The sequence below is a fragment of the Rhinoraja longicauda genome, chromosome 22 (assembly GCF_053455715.1).
Source record: "Rhinoraja longicauda isolate Sanriku21f chromosome 22, sRhiLon1.1, whole genome shotgun sequence".
Classification (NCBI taxonomy): domain Eukaryota; kingdom Metazoa; phylum Chordata; class Chondrichthyes; order Rajiformes; family Arhynchobatidae; genus Rhinoraja; species Rhinoraja longicauda.
Window position 1 is genome coordinate 6,907,577 of NC_135974.1, and position 21,432 is coordinate 6,929,008.

The window sequence follows — 21,432 nt, forward strand, 5'->3', positions numbered from 1 at the left end:
CCCCGTGTAGAAAGGAACTGCAAATGCTGGTATTTACTGAAGACAGACACAAAGTGCTGGAGTAACTCAGCGGGTCGGGCAGCATCTCTGGAGAAAATGGATGGATGATGTTTTGGGTTGGGACCCTTCTTCAGACGGGGTCAAATTCTGACCTGTTTTATTTTTGCCATGCACAATTTTCAATCCTATCAGTTCTAGATTACACAATGATAAAAATGATTTGTGAGTACATCACCCCCAAACAAGTGAAAGGCTTGACAAACACAATGTGTCTCCCCTTAAGAAAGCAGGCAGTGAAGAAAGCGAATGGTATGTTGCCATTCATAGCAAGAGGATTTGAGTTTAGGAGCAGGGAGGTTCTGCTGCAGTTGTACAGGGCCTTGGTGAGACCGCACCTGGAGTATTGTGTGCAGTTTTGGTCTCCTAACCTGAGGAAAGACGTTCTTGCCTTAGAGGGAGTACAGAGAAGGTTCACCAGATTGATCCCTGGGATGGCGGGACTTACATATGAGGAAAGACTAGATAGACTGGGCTTGTACTCGCTGGAATTTAGAAGACTGAGGGGGGATCTTATAGAAACATATAAAATTCTTAAGGGGTTGGAGAGGCTAGATGCGGGAAGATTGTTCCCGATGTTGGGGGAGTCCAGAACCAGGGGTCACAGCTTAAGGATAAAGGGGAAGTCTTTTAGGACCGAGATGAGAAAACATTTCTTCACACAGAGAGTGGTGAGTCTGTGGAATTCTCTGCCACAGAAGGTAGTTGAGGCCAGTTCATTGGCTATATTTAAGAGGGAGTTAGATGTGGCCCTTGTGGCTAAAGGGATCAGGGGGTTATGGAGAGAAGGCAGGTACAGGCTACTGAGCTGAATGATCAGCCATGATCATATTGAATGGCGGTGCAGGCTCGAAGGGCCGAATGGCCTACTCCTGCACCTATTTTCTATGTTTCTATGTTTCTAGTCTCTCTGCACACATCGTACTGGAACAAACTAATTGAATCAACAATGACATGTGAGGATTAAATGGATCATTGTTTTCCTTAACACACTAATCCAGTCAGGCCTTGACTGTGTATGTATAATTGCAGTAGGAGTCTGAAAATTGCTGTTCACACTAGCTTATTCTCTATTTTTCTGGCTGGCTGGTTGCCACACATTATAGGAGAAAATTGCAGGCAAACTTTGAAATCTTGTCCTAAATAAGTATATGATCAATTTAATTTTGAATGGACACATTTGTTATTTGAAGTAATTCAAGTTTGTACTTTTATTACTTTCCACTTTGACTATTCTAATACTGGATTAGTGATGGCAATGTATATTTGCTTTGCTTTGTACAGTTTTAATGCTTCATCTTTTTTCTTTAGTGTGGGGAGCCCTTCAAAGAAAATGATGTGATAATACTGAATGGGAGTAAAGAGGAAATGGCAAATCTTCAAAGGAGAATGGAGGAAAGAAAACTTGCAGCCAAGCCGGTGAAGGTAGGCTGTCAAAAGATAAAAGATAAAATCTGGGAATATTTAAAGGGACTCGTCCTGGACTGTGTTTCGTCGAGTGCTTTCTGAAAGTGGCGCTGCAGTGAGTCACTTTAAATATTTGCTTTTGCTCATTCAGCTAACGTGGGTTCCAATTCTGAATTAATCATCAAGCAATCAATAGCTTGAATTGAGGGATTGTTTTTTTCATGCAATTAGGACATGAGGATTTCTATTGCTAATGTTTGCAAATGAAAACAATTAAATAAACAGTTTTTTAAAAAGTGGTGAACCTAACAGATCACAAGGGATCCACGTGTGTTTTGTTTTTTGGCCATTTTATCCTCTATCATATTGAAGCAGGATTCAAGCTCCACCCAGTTAGCAAACAAGTTCTACTCTTCCGGATAACCACAAGTTGATTTTGTTTGGAAACTGGAAAATACACAAAAATCACTTTCTGATAACTGTAACCTCCACAGTATTGTGATGAATTGGCATCAAAAGCACACAAGATTAACAAGGAGGAACAATTACTAAATGTAGAGAGAGAGGAAACTGGTTCCCCAGTTCGTATGAACGAACGTGTATATGTATGTTGGACTATTTAATTTAAGAATATTATGCGAGTTTATTCTGAATGAGTAAAGATAATGCTGCTTTAAGTCCTGTTCTCCGTCCCAAACTATGGGAGCGTAATTTTAGATATGTGAATTTTAAAGAAACCTTGGGTAGTCCCCTGTGGTCAAGGTTAACTTGTTTCCACACCGGTTGGACAGCCACCGCACACATGAACGAGTCCCCATAATTTTCTTAAATATGGGTACAGTCGCCTGAATGCCTATCACCTTCAGAAAGGAGCGCACTGCTCCAAGGTTCAATACACAAGGAGACCGCCAGGAAGACATGGGGAATACTGCAGGAAAGTTACCAAAGAGTCTTTGGGGTGGGGGAAATAGAACATTCTCACTTGTAAATAGAAATCCTAACACAAAACTAATCAAAACGAAAGTGGTAATGAATGGCTAGAATCTATACTGCAGTACTGCATGGAGATCATGTACAAACAATGGAAGTTCACAGCATCAAATAACCAAGCTGACTTAAGCACGTCCTGCCCCAATTTCCACTCTGGTTCTGATAATTTTGAGCTCGTTGAAGGGTCCTGTGAGTTGGGCCTGAAGGGCTTGTCAAATTAGTTGTTTGATGCTGAGACTCTCTGGGAACATGCTTACAGTATTTCCTCTGTCTTCCTGTCGTCTCTTGCTTTATAGAAACATGGGGTAGAGGGTGCGTTTTTGAAGCCTGGTGACAGGCACGCGGTCCACATTGCCTTTCGACTAGAGCTGCAGAATGTGAGCGGAACCTTGATGCTGCCCTTGGTAATGGAGTTGACATTGGTTTTCCAATGCCGACAGTGGATTTGGAGTGTTGTGAAGTGGTATTTTGCTAGTATTTTGAGTACTATGTGCAGGCAGATACTGTACTGTGCCTGCTGTTACCCGTATCTCTTAAATGTAGGAGGTTATGGATCACTGGTGCTTGGTAGTCCATGAGCTTGGCAGTAAGCTTAAATTTTGGTCTTCAAATCTTCCTCTCCCTGATTGATTGAAGGCTGTTGGTGGACTGAAGGCATTGGTGAAATTTGCTGTTTAGAGGTGACTTTCAGATATTTTCCAGGATCTCATTATGGATCTTGATTATCGAGGGAGTGGTTTGTGTGGCAGGAGCAGGTTGATTGAGAATCTTTATTCGCCACGTGGAGACACAAGATACTGTCAAGTCAAGTCAAGTCAAGTCAATTTTATTTGTATAGCACATTTAAAAACAACCCACGTTGACCAAAGTGCCAATTATTGTAATCTAAAGCCAAAAAAAACTGCTGAAGGCAGAGAGCTGATCAACGTTTGGAATTAAGACCCTGCATCAGGACTACATCAGATCAGGATTACTTTAGCTGAAACATCGACCATCACTCAGCCTCCCATTTGCTGCTTGACCGCTGAGTTCCTCCAGTTAGTTTTTTGCTTCATCTTCAAAATATGTGTATTGCTATGGGATGAAGAATGTGGTCAATATACCTCTTGTAGGAAGCAGTCCACATTGTGATTCTGAATGGAGTGCTTCAGACACTGGGGAAAACCTGTTATGGCTGCTCTTTCATAGCTTTCCCTTTGACATATAGTAAGGGTATTTCTCGGTAATTATTACAATGAAATGTTTCCCCTTGGAGGCAGGTTGTGATTCCAGCATCTGAGATCACCTTAGCATGCTCTCCTTTTCCCATATGAATCAAGAGTTTGTACCAATAGTACTACTCTCCACGTTGTAACACATTGGCAAAGACTTTATCTTCTCTCAAAGCCTTGTCGGTTTTCAGCTGTTGAATGGTCTTTTTAGCCTTTTGCTCGGTTTGGAATATCTCAAATTGTAGCAGAAGACAAGGTATACTTATCGAGTGCCTGCAATTGGCTCTTGTCCATCTTGGTTATTTTTAGGTTGCATGCCTTTGTTTCTGGCTTCTTGATTAAATGTTTTAACAACATTATAGACATTTTAACACGATCATCATGATGAGAGCAGTTATTCTTAACCAGAGAGTTTTACTAGCATGGTACAACATTTATTTCATACTATTTCTTTAATTCTGATTTCTGAAATTGTCTATTCTAAGCCTCTTAATTGTTTCAATGTCTCTTTCTCTGTGGAGTATGTTTCAGTGCTTTGATTTTAAATAATACTCACTCTCACACGAACTTGTTCATAATATGCTGTTGTCAATTAATTGTGCATCATCTGTGCAAATTCACCACAGATTTGTTGCCTCGCGTACCACCAATCATATTTATGCTTGCAGCAATATCCCACTACATGCACGTGAATCATCCATTCAAAATTATCCTGTTGCTTCCATGTGACCTCCAAAAGAAGGAGATTAGAAAACTGTCCTTTTCTCACTATTCCCTGAGGCTGTGGTCAGGTTATTAAAGGGTGTTTTCTTAAATGCTCGTCTACAAGGTCACCACCTCTGCAAGGGAAAGCTATTAATTAACAATTCTTAACTTGGCACCAGACCAATTCTGTTGTTAAATTTTATCCACATTTAATTCGACTCAAAAGCAATTTGGAAAACTTTGCTCTAAATGGGGCAACTTCCCAGTTTGTGACAGAAAATATTTGAATTAAATTACTTTTAGTTGAGTTTAGAGATACAGCGTGGAAACAAACCCTTCAACCCACCAAGTCCACGCTGAACAAAGATCACCCGTACACTAGTTCTATGATATTCCACTTTCGCATCCTAACACTAGGGGCAATTTACAGAAGCCAATTAACCTGCAAACCTGCGTGTCTTTGGAATATGGGAGAAAACCGGAGCACCTGGAGAAAACCCACGCGGTCACAGGGAGAGCGTACAAGCTCCAGACAGCACCCGTAGTCAGGATTGAACCTGGGTCTCTGGTGCTGCAAGGGAGCAGCTCTACTGCTGCACCACCCTATTACTATTACTAATTTAGAAGTGCTGGAAAAAAATTTGAACCTGCCTGTAAAAAGTTTGAAAATTCTCCCTGACCGAGTGGGTTTCCTCTGGGTATTCCGGTTTCCTCCCACATCCTAAAGATGTGCGAGTGGGTAGATTAATTGGTCTCTGTAAAATTGGCCAAGTGTGTATGGAGTGGATGAGAAAAATAGGCTAATAGAGAATTAATGTGAATGGGTCCAACTTGCCCACACTGACCAACATGTCCCAGCTACACTAGTCCCACCTGCCTGCGCTTGGTCCATATCCCTCCGAACCTGTCCTATCCATGTACCTGTTTCTTTAACATTGGGATAGTCCCAGCCTCAACTACCTCCTCTGGCAGCTTGTTCCATACACCCTTTGTGTGAAAAAATTACCCCTATTAAATCTTTTCTCCTCCTTCTTGTCCTCTGGTCCTCGATTCCCCTACTCTAGGCAAGAGACTCTGTGCATCTACTCGATCTATTCCTCTCATGTTTTTATACACTTCCTTAAGATCACCCCTCATCCTCTTGCATTTCAAGAAATAAACCCAGTCTACTCCACCTCTCCCTATAGCTCACACCCTCTAGTCCAGGCAACATCCTCTTAAATCTTCGTTGAACCCTTTCAAGCATGACAATATCTTTCCTATGACATGGTGCCCAAAACTGAACACAATATTCTAAATGCGGCCTCGCCAACGTCTTGTACAACTGCAACATGACGTCCTAACTTCCATACTCAATACTCTGACTGATGAAGGCCAATGTGCCAAAAGCCTTTTTGACCATCTTATCTACCTGCGACTCAACCTTCAAGGAATCATGCACCTGCACACCTAGATCCCTCTGCTCTACAACACTCCCTAGAGGCCTACCATTCATTGTGTAGGTCCTGCCCTTGATAGACATCCTAAAATGCAACACCTCACACTTCTCTGTGGGTGATCAATGGTCGGCATGGATTCTGTGAGCTGAAGGAGCTGTTTCCATTTTATATCTCAAAACTTTTTTAAAAACTCAAAACTTGGCTGCTGATTGATATTAGACTGAATGGCTGCAGTTAGCTGAATTTGACCTACCTGGGCAACCTTCTCGCATTGTGCAGGAAGGAACTGTACATGCTGATTTATTGTGAAGATACAGTGTTTGAGTAATTCAGCGGGTCAGACAGCATCTGTGGAGAAAAAGGATGGGTGACATTTCGGGTCAGACCACTTCTTCAGAACCATTGTTTCCCCCCCCCCCTCCCCTTATGTTCAGTCTGAAGAAGGGTTCCGACCCAAAACGTCACCCATCCTTTTTCTCCGGAGATGCTGCCTGACTCGCTGAGTTACTCCAACAATTTGCGTCAACCTTCTCACGTTGTCTGGTATATGTCAATGCTGTAATGGCCTAGAATTTCTTGGATGGAAGTTGTTGCAGATTCAAAGCAGCACTTAATAAACGCACCCAACAGTGACTGTCGCTAACAATTGTATTTATTTTATTAATCCTGATTTATTTGAAACAATACCAAGACTCAGTACACTGTTTAAAAACATTTCTAAAAACTCACTACTTGGGCTCCAATATTATCAGCTCTGTTGAACCTGGCAGAGGTTTCGTACAACAAATCTCTGAACCTCTGACTCTGAATCTTTTTCTGCAATGCTTAGTCTCCAGAGCTATTTCTGTGAGTTATCCTGTGAGGTGCCTTTTTGTACATGTCTCGGAATGTCTCCCAGACATTGATTTCTTATCAACAATTGCGTGGCAACAAGTCAGCTTCTTTCCATTTATGTACATGTTCTTTTGACTTCAAATTCCTGTGCACCATTCCATAATTACATTAACCACCAGTTCCGTGATTATCACGCTGCCTGTTTACACCTTTGGCAATGGACAGTCTGACATATCCCAATATTGCAGCAGGTCTGTTTCCAGGACTTGTCTGCTTAGACTCTGTTCAGGGTTACCTCACAGAGCTGTGTCAACACGACTCTACTCACGTTGACACTAACCAGATGACCAGGTGTCAGTCACTTGACCATTCTTCACCATTGGTTCCTTGCTGTTCACCACAGACCTCACTTTGCACCAGGAGCAGCATGATCAATGGGTCACGCAAGTAATCGCGGTGGGTAAATCTGAATACAGACAATAAGCAATTGGAAAATGTAGTACATGGAAAAAAAGACATAGTTAGTGAGTGTTGTTTTTTAACAATGTTCCACACAATAGTCTTCAAATAATTTTCTTTATCCAGCGGGCAGTAATAGTAGAATAAACATAACTGTCATGTTGCTGCCTGACCCGCTGAGTTACTCCAGCTTTTTGTGATAACTATATTTCTACCAGGTTAACCTATTTTTTTCATGCAGCTAGTATGGAATCTAGGTCCCCTTTTCTCTCTCTATCCTCCCTCCCTCCCCCTTTCTCTTCCTCTCCTCCCTGGAAATTTAATTCACAGAGTAACAGGATCTTTCAGTTAGTTGCATTCCTTTGGGGCATAAGATTAATATTTAAACATCTTCCCATATAGGTTTAACGAATCAGTAACAGGTTTTCACTCACTCTCACAGATTATTACACCACATGCAACATTTTATAACCCATTAACGCTTTCAACCAGCTTGGCAAATTACTTGCTCTTCAAGTGTTTCATTTACAAAATATATTAACGTCTAATCATTCCATTTTAAGGAAACATTTATACATTTAAGACTTTAAATCTTAGGTCATTGGGTGTGAAAACAGGCCCTTTGGCCTAACAGGTCTTTCGGCCTAATGCCCATGCCAACCAACATGCTCCAGCTACACTTGTCCTAGCTGCCTGCATTTGGCCCATATCTTTCTAAACCTATCCTATCCGTGTACACATCCAAACGCTTTTTATTTGTGATAGTATGTGCCTCAACTACCTCCTCTGGCAGCTCATTCCATCACCAACCACCCTTTGAGAAAAAAAGTTGCCCCTCATGTTCCTTTTAAATCTTTCCCTCACCTTAAACCTGCGACCTCTGGTTCTTGGTTCTGCTACTCTGGGTAAAAGACTGTGCATATACCCTATCTATTCCTCTTTTGATCTCTTACATCTCTAAGATCGCCCCTCATCGTTCTGCGCTCCAAAGAATAAAATCCTAGCCTACTCAACCTCTCCCGATAGCTCGGACCCTCATGTCCTGCCAACATCCTTTTAAATCTTCTCTGCACCTTTTCCTGCTTAACAACATCTTTCCTTTAACAAAGCAGCCAAAACTGAAGACAATGCTCGAAATGTGGCCTCACTAATGTCTTGTTCAACTGTAACATGACCTCCCAACTATCCTTTGGGGAGAAAAAGGCAATTTTTATACATTTTTGTTTCACCATGTAGAAATTACAACTGTTTATACACAGTCCCCCCCCCCCCCCCCCCCCCATTTCAGGGCACCATAATGTTTGGGACACATGGCTTCACCGGTGATTGTAATTGCTCAGGTGTGTTTAATTGCCTCCTTACTGCAGTATAAGAGAGCTCTTTTCTTGCTCTCGAGTAGGAGAGAAACTTTATACCTTCATAATTTCTTACTTTAACCTTTTATATGGTACTGAATGATCCAACATTACCTCAAAATTATTTGCCATTCTGTCCGCGGCATTTTGCTGATTATTTTGTTTACACTGCAAACCAACGGGGAAAGGTTGAACTTGCCTCTTTCCTTGAACTTCCTACATTGGCCAAGCGATTCAGTGGAATCCTCTCAGTTATAAAAGGGCAAAAGTAGATTACTGATGACATTGGTTGTTCGGACTGGTTAAACAAACAAATTGAAGGTGGGCAGTTGTGGTTTGTGACACAGACTGCCCTGTTTAAGCAGTCTATTTGTTTTTGATGCAAACAATGCCTCTGGTATGTGCCTGACTCCAAAATGATAAGTCATTTTGCTTCTAATTATCAACTCTGTTTGATATCAGCTATTTTTGACAGTTCAGTTCAATAAACAGATGATAGTGCTGCTGAGTCTTGCCAGGATTGAGGGAAGGCGTTGTTGTGCTTAAAAATGGTGTGCTGTTTAAAAACCATGCAGCAATTTCTTAGTTTTCTTCTTCTGACTGCAGACTTAAATTCATTTACAGTTTCAAACAAGTTCACAATTGATGCTCATGAAGGTCTACTCATGAAGGTCTACTCCCAATCCCCCCAAAAATATCTTGTCTTAAATTTGAGCTCTGTACTCTTAACAATAGACAGCAACTGAGGGTGTGTGGAAGTCTTAATTACATCCCTGTATGAAATATAATTCTCTGCCTGTTCAATAGTTTGTGTGCTCTTTGGCCTGTTGAAACCAGTAATTTCATAAATCAAACTTTTCTAACGTCTTTTGTTGAACTCAACATCTCCACTCTCGCCAGCTGATATTGATTTCTGTTTGAAAAACAAGGAAAATTCTGCAGATAGAAACACAAAGTGTGAGCCGGAGGAGCTTCTTGACCCATAAATTCTGCTCCATTTTGTTCAATCAATACTGGCTCTGTCTCTGTCTTGTGATGCCTCTTGTGTCTAAAAAAAAAACTGTCACACTTAAATATATTCAGTAGCTTGACCTCCATTCTCTTCTCTACATTCCTTTCTCCATTCTTTTAGCAATCCAACACCTCCCCACCCCTATGAAAACATTTCTCCTTGTTCTATTCTTAAATACTGTGCCCAGTCTTCTGAAATGTTGACACATCATGCTAGACACCCCTGCTGAAGGAAACATCCCCCCTGTAAACAGTCTGTCTAGCCATTGTCATGGAGTCAAGCAGCATAGAAACGGGCCCTTTGGCCCAACTTGCCCACTCTGACCAATATGATCCATCTACAGAAGTCCCACCTGCCTGTATTCGGCCCATATCCTTCTAAACCTATCCTATCGTTGTACAAGTCTAAACGCTGAAATGTTGCAATAGTGCCTGGCTTGACTACCTCCTCCGGCAGCTCGTTCCATACACCCACCACCCTTATTATATTTTTTAAAAAGTTATCTCTCAGGTTCCTATTAAATCTTTCCCCCTCACCTTAAAATTATGTCCTCTGTTTTTTGATTCCCCTACTCTGTTTACCCAATCGATTCCTCTCATGATTTTGTACATCACTATAAGATTACCCCTCATCCTCCTGCGCTCCAAGGAATAAAGCCCTAGCCTGCTCAACCTCTCCCTATAGCTCAGGCCCACGAGTACTGGCAACATTGTCGTAAATCTTTTTTGCACTCTTTCCAGCTTGACCAAATTTTTCCCATAACATGGTGCCCAAAACTGAACGCAATACTCTAAATGTGGCCCCACCAACGTCTTGTTTAACTGCAACATGACCTCCCAACTTCTACACTCAATCCTCTGACTGATGACGGCCTTTTTAACCTCCCGATCTACTAGTGATGTCACTTTCAAGGAACGATATACCTGCACTTCTAGATCTCTCTGATCTACCACACTCCCCCAGAGCCTTCCCATTCATAGAAACATAGAAATTAGGTGCAGGAGTAGGCCATTCGGCCCTTCGAGCCACCACCGCCATTCAATATGATCATGATTGATCATTCAGAATCAGCACCCCGTTCCTGCTTTCTCCCCATATCTATTGATTCTGTTCGCCCTAAGAGTAATATCCAACTCTTCCTTGAACACTGCGTAGGCCCTGCCCATGTTAGACTTCCCAAAATGCAACATGTGGCATTTCTTTGTATTAAATTCCATCAAACATTCCTCAGCAATTTATTACAACCAACTTCAATCTACAATGCCACCCACTTTTGTGTCGTCATAAGTTCATAAGTGATAGGAGCAGAATTAGGCCATTCGACCCATCGTCTACTCCACAATTCAGCCATGGCTGATCTATCTCTCCCTCTTAACCCTATTCTCCTGCCTTCTCCCCATAACCTCTGACATCTGTACTAATCATAAATCATAAATCTATCTATCTCTGCCTTATCATCTGCAAACATGCTAATCATGCCACGTACATATCATCCAAATCATTGATATAGATGACAAACAACAATGGGTCTAGCACCAAATCCTAGTTACAGGCTTCCAGTCAGAAAAACAACTTTCCACCATCACCCTCTGCATCCTTCCATGAAGTCAAGTTTCTATCCATTCAGATATCTCTCCTAGGAGCCCATGCAATCTCATCATCTACCAGAGCAACCTACCATGTGTAAACTTGTCGAATGCTGTGCTAAAATCCATATAAACAACTTCTATAGCTCTGCCCTCCTACCTTTTTGGTCACATCTTCAAAAAACTCAGTTTCGTAAGACATGACATTCCACATACAAAACCATGAAGACTATCCCTAATCAGTCCATGTCCATCTAAATGCATGTGTATCTTACTCCTTGGAATACTTTCTAGTAACTTTTGACCACAGATGTTAGGCTCACTGGTGTGTAGTTCCCAGCCTTTACCCTGCAGCCCTTCTTGCATAGAGGCACAGAATTTGCGACGATCCAGTCTTCCGGCACCTCGCCTGTATTTAATGCTGACGTGTAAATCTCAGCCAGGGTAACTGCAATTTCCTCTCTAGCTTCCCACATTGTCCCCAGATATAAAATTATCAGGCCCGGGAGATGGTACAAAAGTTAGTGGTTTTGCAGACAGTGAAGATGGTTGTGAAAGGTTGCAGCAGGATCTGGAAAGATTGGCCAGCTGGGCGGAGGAATGGTTGATGGAATTTAATACAGAAAAGTGTGAGGTGTTGCATTTTGGGTAGGCCTCTGGGGAGTGTTATAGGGCAGAGGGTTCTAGGAATACAGGTGCATGGCTCCTTGAAGGTCAAGTCGCAGGTAGATAAGGTGGTCAAAAAGGCTTTTGGCACTTTGCCCTTCATCAGTCAGAGTATATCAGTTAGAATATTGTGTTCAGTTCTGGGCACCATGTCATCAAATAAATCAAGATGAATATAATAAATACAATTGCTAGCAACAGTCACTGTTGGGTGCGTTTATTACGTGCTGCACTGAATCTGCAACAACTTCCATCCAAGAAATTCGAGGCCATTACAGCATTGGCATATACCTGACAATGTGAGATGGTTGACGCAAAGTGTTGGAGTAACTCAGCGGGTCAGGCAGCATCTCTGGAGAAAAAGGATGGGTGACGTTTTGGGTCGGAACCCTTCTTCAGACTGAAAATAGTGGGGGGGGGGGGGGAGTACAATGGTTCTAAAGAAGGAGTCTGACTCGATGTCACCCATCCTTTTTCTCTAGACATGCTGTCTGACCCGCTGAATTACTCAAACACTTTTTATCTTCAGTATAAATCAGCATGTACAGTTCCTTCCTGCACAATGTTAGAAGATTGCCCAGGTATGTCCAATCCAGCTAATTGCAGCCATTCAGTCTAATATCAGCAGCCAAGTTTTGAGTTTTTAAAAGGTTTTGCGATACAACATGGAAACAGCTCCTTCAGCTCACAGAATCCATGCTGACCTTTGATCACCCACAGATAAGTGTGAGGTGTTGCATTTTGGGACGTTTAACAAGGGCAGGACCTACACAGTGAGTGGTAGGCTTCTGGGGAGTGTTGTAGAGCAGAGGGATCCAGGAGTGCAGGTGCATGATTCCTTGAAGGTCGAGTCGCAGGTAGATAAGGTGGTCAAGAAGGCTTTTGGCACATTTATCCATCAGTCAGAGTATTGAGTATAGAAGTTGTGAGGTCATGTTGCAGTTGTACAAGACGTTAGCGAGACCGCATTTAGAATATTGTGTTCAATTCTGGGCACCATGTCATAGGAAAGATATTGTCAAGCTTGAAAGGGTTCCGAAAAGATGTACGAGGATGTTGCCAGGACTAGGGGGTGTGAGCTATAGGGAGAGGTTAAGTAAGTTGGGTCTCTATTCCCTGGAGCGCAGGAGGATGAGGGAAAACTTTATAGAGGAATACAAAATCATGAGAGGAATAGATCGGGAAGATGCACAGTCTTTTGCCCAGAGTTGGGGATTTGAGGACCAGAGGACATAGGTTCAAGGTGAAGGGGAAAAGATTTAATAAGAATCCGAGGGGTAACCTTTTCACACAAAGGGTGGTGGGTGTATGGAACAGGCTGCCAGAGGAGGTAGTTGAGGCTGGGACTATCCCATCATTTAAGAAACAATTAGACAGGTACATGGATAGGACAGGTTTGGAGGGATATGGACCAAGCGCAGGCAAATGGGACTAGTGTAGCTGGAACATTGTTGGCTGGTGTGGGCGAGTTGGGCTGAAGGGCCTGTTTCCACACTGTATCACTCAATGACTCTATTTGTCTTCCTCCAAATGTGTCAAGACCTTCAGCACCTCTTTGACCATAATACTGACTGCTTCCATAGATTGCCCCAAGTTCCCCAGTCCTCGTATCATTCTCCATGGTAAAAGGAGAAAAGAAATACCTACACTTCTCTGACTGAGACTTTGCTGCAGGCCACATTAATGCTTGTAAACAGAAAAAAATAATGTGCTCCTGCTTTGCAAGAATTTTAAATATGACGAAGTTTTGTAACAAAGTTCAATAGTATTCAATTTTGCACTGGAAGTTTATATTTACAGAAAATAAAATTGAGCATTTTGTCTTTTAATTGTTCTTAGTACAAACAAATGGAAACAATATTTTCCTATCCATATACCCAAGGCTGGAGACAAATAGATTTTTTGCTGTTGCAAATTTCACGAATAGAACAAATTGTTGTTCTGGTTAAATGTTTGAGGTTCAGAAAATTCTGGAATTCAACTGTTTTAAGATTGTTGAATCATATTTTTTATCCTTTCCAGAAGGAGGATTCATTGAGAAACAATAAAACATTCTCTTTTTTTCCCATTTGCTGAGCCTCAAGATTTGGTTGAGGAACATCACCAGCCATTATGCAGTCCTGAGTTTCCACTGCTTCTAGCGTCATTTGTAACTACCTTTATTTACGGACTAATAGAGGCAGTGATGTACAAAGTGGCAGAGATGTGATTGGTTCACATTTAAACAAATATTAGTGACAAAGACATCAATTTAATTTTGTACCTTTTAAAATATTTGCATTTTTTAAGCATTTAACATACAGCTGTATCTTCTTGCTCTCACTCTGTATTTGAGGAGTTCTGCACTATTTATTTTGATGCATTAGTCAGTTTCTGACAAAGAACATTTGAACAGTTGTTGTTAGTTTGTCATTAGAATTCTAGAGAGCACAATGATGCGGCACGGTAGCGCAGCGGTAGAGTTGCTGCTTTACAGCGAATGCAGCGCCGGAGACTCAGGTTCGATCCTGACTACGGGTGCTGCACTGTAAGGAGTTTGTACGTTCTCCCCGTGACCTGCGTGGGTTTTCTCCGAGATCTTCGGTTTCTTCCCACACTCCAAAGACGTACAGGTATGTAGGTTAATTGGCTGGGTAAATGTAAAAATTGTCCCTAGTGGGTGTAGGATAGTGTTAATGTACGGGGATCGCTGGGCGGCACGGACTTGGAGGGCCGAAAAGGCCTGTTTCCGGCTGTATATATATGATATGATATGATATAAAGACCATGCCTATTTCCTGTGGCTCCACACATAGTTGACCGCTTTGGTTCCTGATGAGTTCCATTCTCTCTCTGGTTACTCCTTTTTCCTTTATGTACTTATAACCCTGATCAAACATTATATTTTTCCATGAGATCCATTCGTATTCTTCAAGCTATAGTGAAAATGATGGTCATGGTATCCCAGGAATTGTCTTGTGAATCTACGCTGCTCTTGCCTGATGTCAAATATATATTGGATAAGGACACCGATCTTACCAATGTCTCGTATAATTGTGTCAAGACATGCTTACTCCTGTACTCGCCCTCTTGCAATGAGGGCAAACATAGCTCTTGCCTCCTTAACTGCTTGTAGCATCTTTGTTTCTTTTCAGTAATTTTACAAGGACTCCCTTTGCACCAACATTTCTCAACCTATTATACAACCTATAATACTCTACCTTTCCATTTTCCTACTGGGAAAAGGATGGGGATGGGGAGATGTGATCCCACCACAAGTCACATCTTCCAATCCCCACCTCCTGCCGCCTCTCCCTCCACAACTCCTTGGTTCACTCTTGCCTTCCCAGCCAAACCACCACTTCTCATACATTCCCCAGAAATCACAAGAGATGTAACACCTGTCCCTGTACCCCCTCTCTCATATCCTTCCAGGGACCCCAGGAGTCCTTTCAGGTGAGACAGAGGTTCACATGCAACCCATCTAACTTCATCTACTGCATCCCACTCTGGCTTCCTGTACATCAGCAAGACCAAGCGTAGACTTGGCAACTGTTTTGCTGAATATTTGGTCTGCCAATGCCTACTGGATTTCCCATTTGCTAACCATTTTAACTCCTCATTCCCATACTGACCTTTCTGTTCTGGGCCACCTCCATTGTCAGAGTAAGGCAAACTAGAGGAACAGCACCACATATTCCTCTTCGGTGCCTTACAGCACAATGATATTAACATTGAATTTTTCCAATTTTAGGTACCTACAAACCTTCCCCTCCCCATTTTCATTTCCTCCCCTTTATCCCCTGTGCCACACCTGGCCTTGGACCTATTTCTCCCGTCCCCCTCCCATTCCTTTTACATTTCTTCCTCCATTTCTTCCTCCAGCTTCACAAGATGCAACTCTTCAATCCTTGTACTTTCTGCCTTTTCATCTCTGACTTTGTCCAAGCATCTGCTCATCAAAAGCTGCTCACCTGATCCACCTACTACTTGCCAAACTTTGTCCTGCCCCTCCTCTCTTCCAGTCCCCCCCCCCCTTACAATCACTGATGAAGGGTCCCAAACCAAAACGCGTATCCATGTTCTCCATAGATGTTGCTTGACCCACTGAGTTACTCGATCCAGTGCTTTGTGAGTTTTGTTTTGTAAGCCAGTATCTGCGGTTCCTGGTTTCCACATATTAATTTGCATTTTTTACATATAGCTATCTATTTTTTTTTCTCCAGAAATCGAAGAAGTCCAAGGCAACTGAAGCTGTTTCAAAACCTGGACTAGTCAAAGATACTGTGAACGGTCAGTGATTCAGGAAGAGAATAATTTCACAAATTCACATCCCAGTTTTTCCACAAAACACATAGCTTTTGTTAGTTAAAGTACAAACCAGTTAACATCAAGCACGATATTTGTGCAACTTTTTGTGAAGAGTTGTTTCCAGATGTGTGTGGGGTGCATTTTGGGAGTTGCAGAATGAGCCTAGACCTTGGATGTCACAGTCTACTTAAAGCATTAATGGCGAATGCAGTGCAGTCTTCCAATGATATATTAATGTAGAAATGATAATAATACCTAGGAGAGTGATCAACCAAATATAGTGATAGAGCAAACTGCTACGTTTCCTCCTCCTCACGGAAGAGTGAATTGCAGAATTTATCGAGCAAGGAACTAGTTGGCAAATATGCTGCTTGGTTCAATGACCCAATGGTTGAGCAAGTTACAAGGTGTGCCATGTACAAACTCCAGGATGCTTTCCATGTGGATAAAGGGTTATCGGTTGGACAAGGGCAAGAATGTAGGAAAAATGGGAGCTTGAGCTGGTAAGAGTTGTAGGAATTCTTCCATTTTCTTTTTTATTACACAGAAATCTCAGGACCATCAAACCAGAAACAGGAAGAGAAAAAAAGTACTGTTGACAAGATGGCAGGTGCTTCATCAAGCACCAGCACTGCAGGTTAGTTCAATTCACTGCATTAAGCCATAGATTGTAAGCAATGTCTTCTATCATGCTTACAGCTCTGCTGCAAAATACTTCTGTTTATCTTTAAATTGATTCTGTCAAATGGCACAACTTAAATTGTCCCCCATGCAAGCTCTATTTTTTCTCCATCCTGGGACTGCACAGGTGCCAGTTTTCTTCATGATCTCGATCTACATGGTTAAATTTCAGAGACACAAGGCTTGCTGAATCCCCCAGATAAACCTATTCACCAGTGCTTTTAATAGCATACATGTTACTCAATGGGATATCAGTAGGGGCTCCAGAAATCCTGTCTGTTCTTATCTGTCCAGTTGTTACTCTTGCTGCCTATACTCATTTGAACTGAGGGGTAACCACTCAGCCTTGCGAGCAGACTGCAGTGAGACCAGCTGCTGCTCACGCTCCTGCATTCGAAGCTTGCTCTTGTCTACTGATGACCCTTTTTCCACCTGTGAGAAGCATCCTGGCGTATGTCATACGACACGGAAAGAAACCAGATTTGCAGTTAGCACTTTGAGTTTCAGATGCATCGTATATATTGTTAAGATCTTCATTATTTCTTGCATGAATCAAGGTGTTTCTATTGCCATTCATACCAATGTGTTGACTGTACTCTGTATGAGGAGAATTTTCGTTCTGAAGTTATTCTTTAGCCTTGGCAGTACTTCGGGATCAAGAATGACTTCATTCCATTCTATTTTCATGGCTTCTGAGGTGAGGGAGGCCAGTGTGGGACCAGCAATCTCTTCCACAGATGGAGTATGGAAGTGTCAGATGGGTGAGTGAGTAATTTGTTAGGTGGACCACTCCTTTCATCATTTGTATCAGGCTTCTTTGTGCTTTTGATGCATGGACCCGAGGTTCTCGATATCATCTCGTATATGCTCCTCCTCCACATTGAGTGGTCACGGGCCAGGGATTCCCAAGAGTCTGTGGAGATTTTTATTTCTCAAGGAGTCTTTGAGCACATCCTTGAATCTTTTCCCCTCTCAGCTGGGTAACCTCTTCCTATGACAGCTCTTCCTATGGAGTCGGATGTTGGGGATGCAAACTGTGTGGTTACTCAGGGGAGCTAACTGCTGCATTGGTTTAGTTTGAAGACCTGACGTTGGTTCACTTATTCTTCTGGTTAGTTAAGGATTTTAAGAGCATTAATGCTATCTTTCCAATGTCCGGAGATTCGTGCTGTGGGTACATCTAAACCGGGCAGGGGTCACTGTTACCCAGCAGAAGTTTTGAGCCAGGTTTGAGATGTTAATCTTCAAATGTACTTCACCCAATTGATCAAGTCCACCTTGGCCCATTGAAGAAGACGGTCAATGTCTTCCTTTGCCAGTAGGTGGTTTCTCCATGAGAAAAGTGGTCTATATTTTCCAGGGAGTTAGTGATCCTTCATTGTTGGAGAGCAATGTGTTGCTTCAGAGCAGGTTTGAAGAAGATCCAGGTCTCATTGATGTTGAGTGTATGGTCCATCCATTGAATGTTTCACTGAGTGAGTTAACGATGGCTTGGTACTCGGTAGTCTTAGCATTTACAATACAAGCATCATGTTGACACCGCAGCTCGGCAAACACCCTGCAGGCCACTTGTTGTGGGTTAAACAGTTTCCCATGATTTCTGCAGATCAGCTTCACTACTGTAGGAGCATTGTTAGAGATGAAGCGGTGTATTGAGACTGGAAGTGTCATTGTCATGGTGAACTTTGTATTTCTCTGGTCTGTTTGCATCAAGGCCCAGATTGACGACCTGAATCCTCAGACCCTCTCAGAAATGCAGCAGTCCCAAACTTGAAAGATCTGTGCCATCATTATACCAACTGCAACTCTGACCTGGGAGTTCATGGGGAATGCAGCTGCCTCGTGAACTCTGCTGTGAAGCTTTGCAGACTTAGACCAGTTGAAGGTTAGGCAACTCCATTCATTCCAGCATTGAACACTACTCGCAATGGATAAGTTTGCATATTTCTAACTGATGGGGTTAAAGTGTGCATTATAGTATTTGGTAATTATTTTAAATCTTTGGAAGATTTTTTATATATTTCTAATAGTTATCAATGTTTGCATGTCAGACATTGTTGCAGCCATTGCAAGCACTGAAATCTTTGACAGCCAGTAGATCTTAGGGTGTGGCTTCACTGGCTGGCTATTTGTGTAGCTGGGTCTTGCAATTCAACAAGAAGTGCTCACTTCTCAGGAGGCAGCTTCAGGAATTCGGTCCAAGTCAGTGCAGTCAGTGAGTGGGGAGAATGGGCAGCTCACCACTTTGGGCTGCCCAGAGGCTGATGTGCCTTTTCCCAGTCCAAAGAAGCAGGATTAGAGGAGGAGAGAGATTGAAGATTTAGAGTGGCACGGTGGAGCAGCGGTAGAGTTGTTGCCTTACAGCGAATGCAGTGGCGGAGACCAGGGTTCAATCCCGACTACGGGTACTGTCTGTACGGAGTTTGTATGTTCTCCCCATGACCTGCGTGGGTTTTCTCCGAGATCTTCAGTTTCCTCCCATGCTCCAAAGACGTACAGGTATGTAGGTTAATTGGCTTGGTAAATGCAAAAATTATCCCTGGTGTGTGTAGGATAGTGTTAATATGCGGGGATCGCTGGTTGGCGTGGACCCGGTGGGCCAAAGGGCCTGTTTCTGCGCTGTATCTCTAAAACTAAAAATGAATGTAGGGGATGGATGGGTTATATAAGGAATGGTAAAGATGTTGGAAGGGTTACAAAGATGGGAATGGGGATAGGAACCAGAGGAGGGTACGAAGATGGGGAGGGGTGGAGGGACCAGCAGGGGTTACAAAGATAGGGAGGGATGTAGCTGCTGGGAAGGGTTACTGACAATGTTGGAAACCTGAAGTAGAAAATCCTCACTCACTCAGACAGTCAAGCAGTATCTGTGGGAAAAAGAGAACTGCTACCATATTGTTAACATTTTATCGTACTGTGAAAAAGTCATAGGCTGGAGACATTACTGTTTCCTCAAGCGTTGCTGAGTGTATCCAGAGTTTTCTGTGCTGAATTAGTTGACTGATGCCCCTTCCGCCAGAGGCTGGCCTTGGATGGAAGCGGCAGCATAGCCAACAGCCGCTTGTCTTTTTCTTTTTTTTTTCTTCCCTTTTAATTTAATTTTAATTTCAAGTTTTCGTATACCTTGTTGTTGTGACTGTTGGCAGACCAATTTCCCTTCGGGTATGAATAAAGTTTTATCGTATCGTATTCAACATAAATAACTTTATGCTACACTATTGTCCAAGGCAATAAAGCACTGATGAAATGGGCTTCTGCCAAAGACCCAGCTCGTGATCTATGGTGATGCTTAGATGGGTGAGCACATCAAAATGATGGACGGGGAAAACTGCCCAGGTGGCAGCTACTGTCAACTTTACTTCATACCACTATGCTACCAAAGAATGGCATGCAGCGAGATTAGATTAGACTGGACTGTAAATTAATTGAGCTGGTTAGATATGGGTGTTGGTGCAGAAGGACAAACCAAATTAAATGTGACTTTGTACATTAACCTGTAACTGGGTGTTGCAGTGTCAGCACTGTTTTTCCACAAGTATAGCCACAACACATTAGGGTTTTGATTTTTAAAAATCTTATCAAAAACCTTAATGTTATATTTATTCCAATACTTTGCAGCAACTCGGCTTACAGGACGGCATGTCACAAGTTTTTTTTTTAAATAGGCCTCTGGGCATTTTGAATGGAACAATGATTCTTGAAGCAATCCAACGCATCACCTCCCTTGAATATGATATTGAAACAAAATGTTGACTGCTGCTGCACCATTGGGCAGTGTTGATCAGAGTTCAATCCTGACCTCTGGAATTATTTGTGCGAGTTTGCTCGCTCTTTCTGTGACTGTGTGTCTTCTGGGTGTGCTGGTTTCCACACACATCTAAAGATGTGCGGCTTAGCAGGTTGATTGGCCTCTGTAAATTGCACCAGTGTGTGGATGAGTGATTGAATCTGGGGAGAATTGATGAGAATGTGGGGAAAATAAAAAAATTGAATTAATATAAGATGAGCCTGTTTCTGTGTATATTTCTCTGAATATGATTCCATTAAACAGTTCAGTCCACTTGCCAATGCTAATCAATTTGTATTTGATTAAAAAATTAATGCAATTTGAGGAACAAATCAAGCTATGATCTTTTAATAGTTTAGTTTGCTCCAGTTAAATGAGGTAAGCGTGCCTTTTGAAAATCTGCAGATGTTGAAAACATCAATAAAAATCAAGTGCTGAAAATGCTTGGCAGTATTGAGCAAAGTCCACTTTTCACACGGCTGAAAAGTTTCCATTCATCCCCTGTTGCAGAAAATAACAACCGTATCTTTTTAATCTCTCCTTGGAACTGAAATTGATCAACGGTCTCACTTGATGCTGGAAGCACACAGACTGCCTTTGTGTGGTATTAAATTTATCATTTGTAAGGTTGTATGCGTTTTGTGTGTGAGTGAGAAAACCTATAAATGAGCGACTAGAAGCAGACACCAGACCAAGACAAGAGTTCGTCGAGGCAAACGAGAAGCTTATGTGGGGGAAGTGTAGCTTTTGAGAAGGTTTCAAAGAGAGAGGAGATGAATGTAGGCCAGTAAGGAGGAGTTTCATGAGAGCAAGCGCCCATATCCCTCTAAACCTTTCCTATCCATGTACCTGTCCAAATTACTTTTAAATGTTGTTATAGTACTTGCTTCAAATATCTCCTCTGGCAGCTTGTTCCTTATACCCACCACCATCTGTGAGAATAGTCTTAAAAA

The 21,432-nt window shown here is 42.2% G+C and overlaps 1 protein-coding gene across 2 annotated transcripts in view; it reads left to right on the plus strand.

Annotated features, from left to right (window-relative positions):
* Positions 1-21,432, plus strand: part of rtf2 (replication termination factor 2) — a 59,006-nt gene that overhangs the window by 36,650 nt on the left and 924 nt on the right. Inside the window, exons 6-8 of one of the 2 annotated variants that reach the window (XM_078419252.1) lie at positions 1,369-1,482; positions 15,927-15,993; positions 16,559-16,648. In XM_078419252.1, the coding sequence (XP_078275378.1) occupies positions 1,369-1,482; positions 15,927-15,993; positions 16,559-16,648 (271 nt within the window). The remainder of the gene's footprint in view (positions 1-1,368; positions 1,483-15,926; positions 15,994-16,558; positions 16,649-21,432) is intronic. The other variant, XM_078419253.1, reaches the window with a different exon arrangement.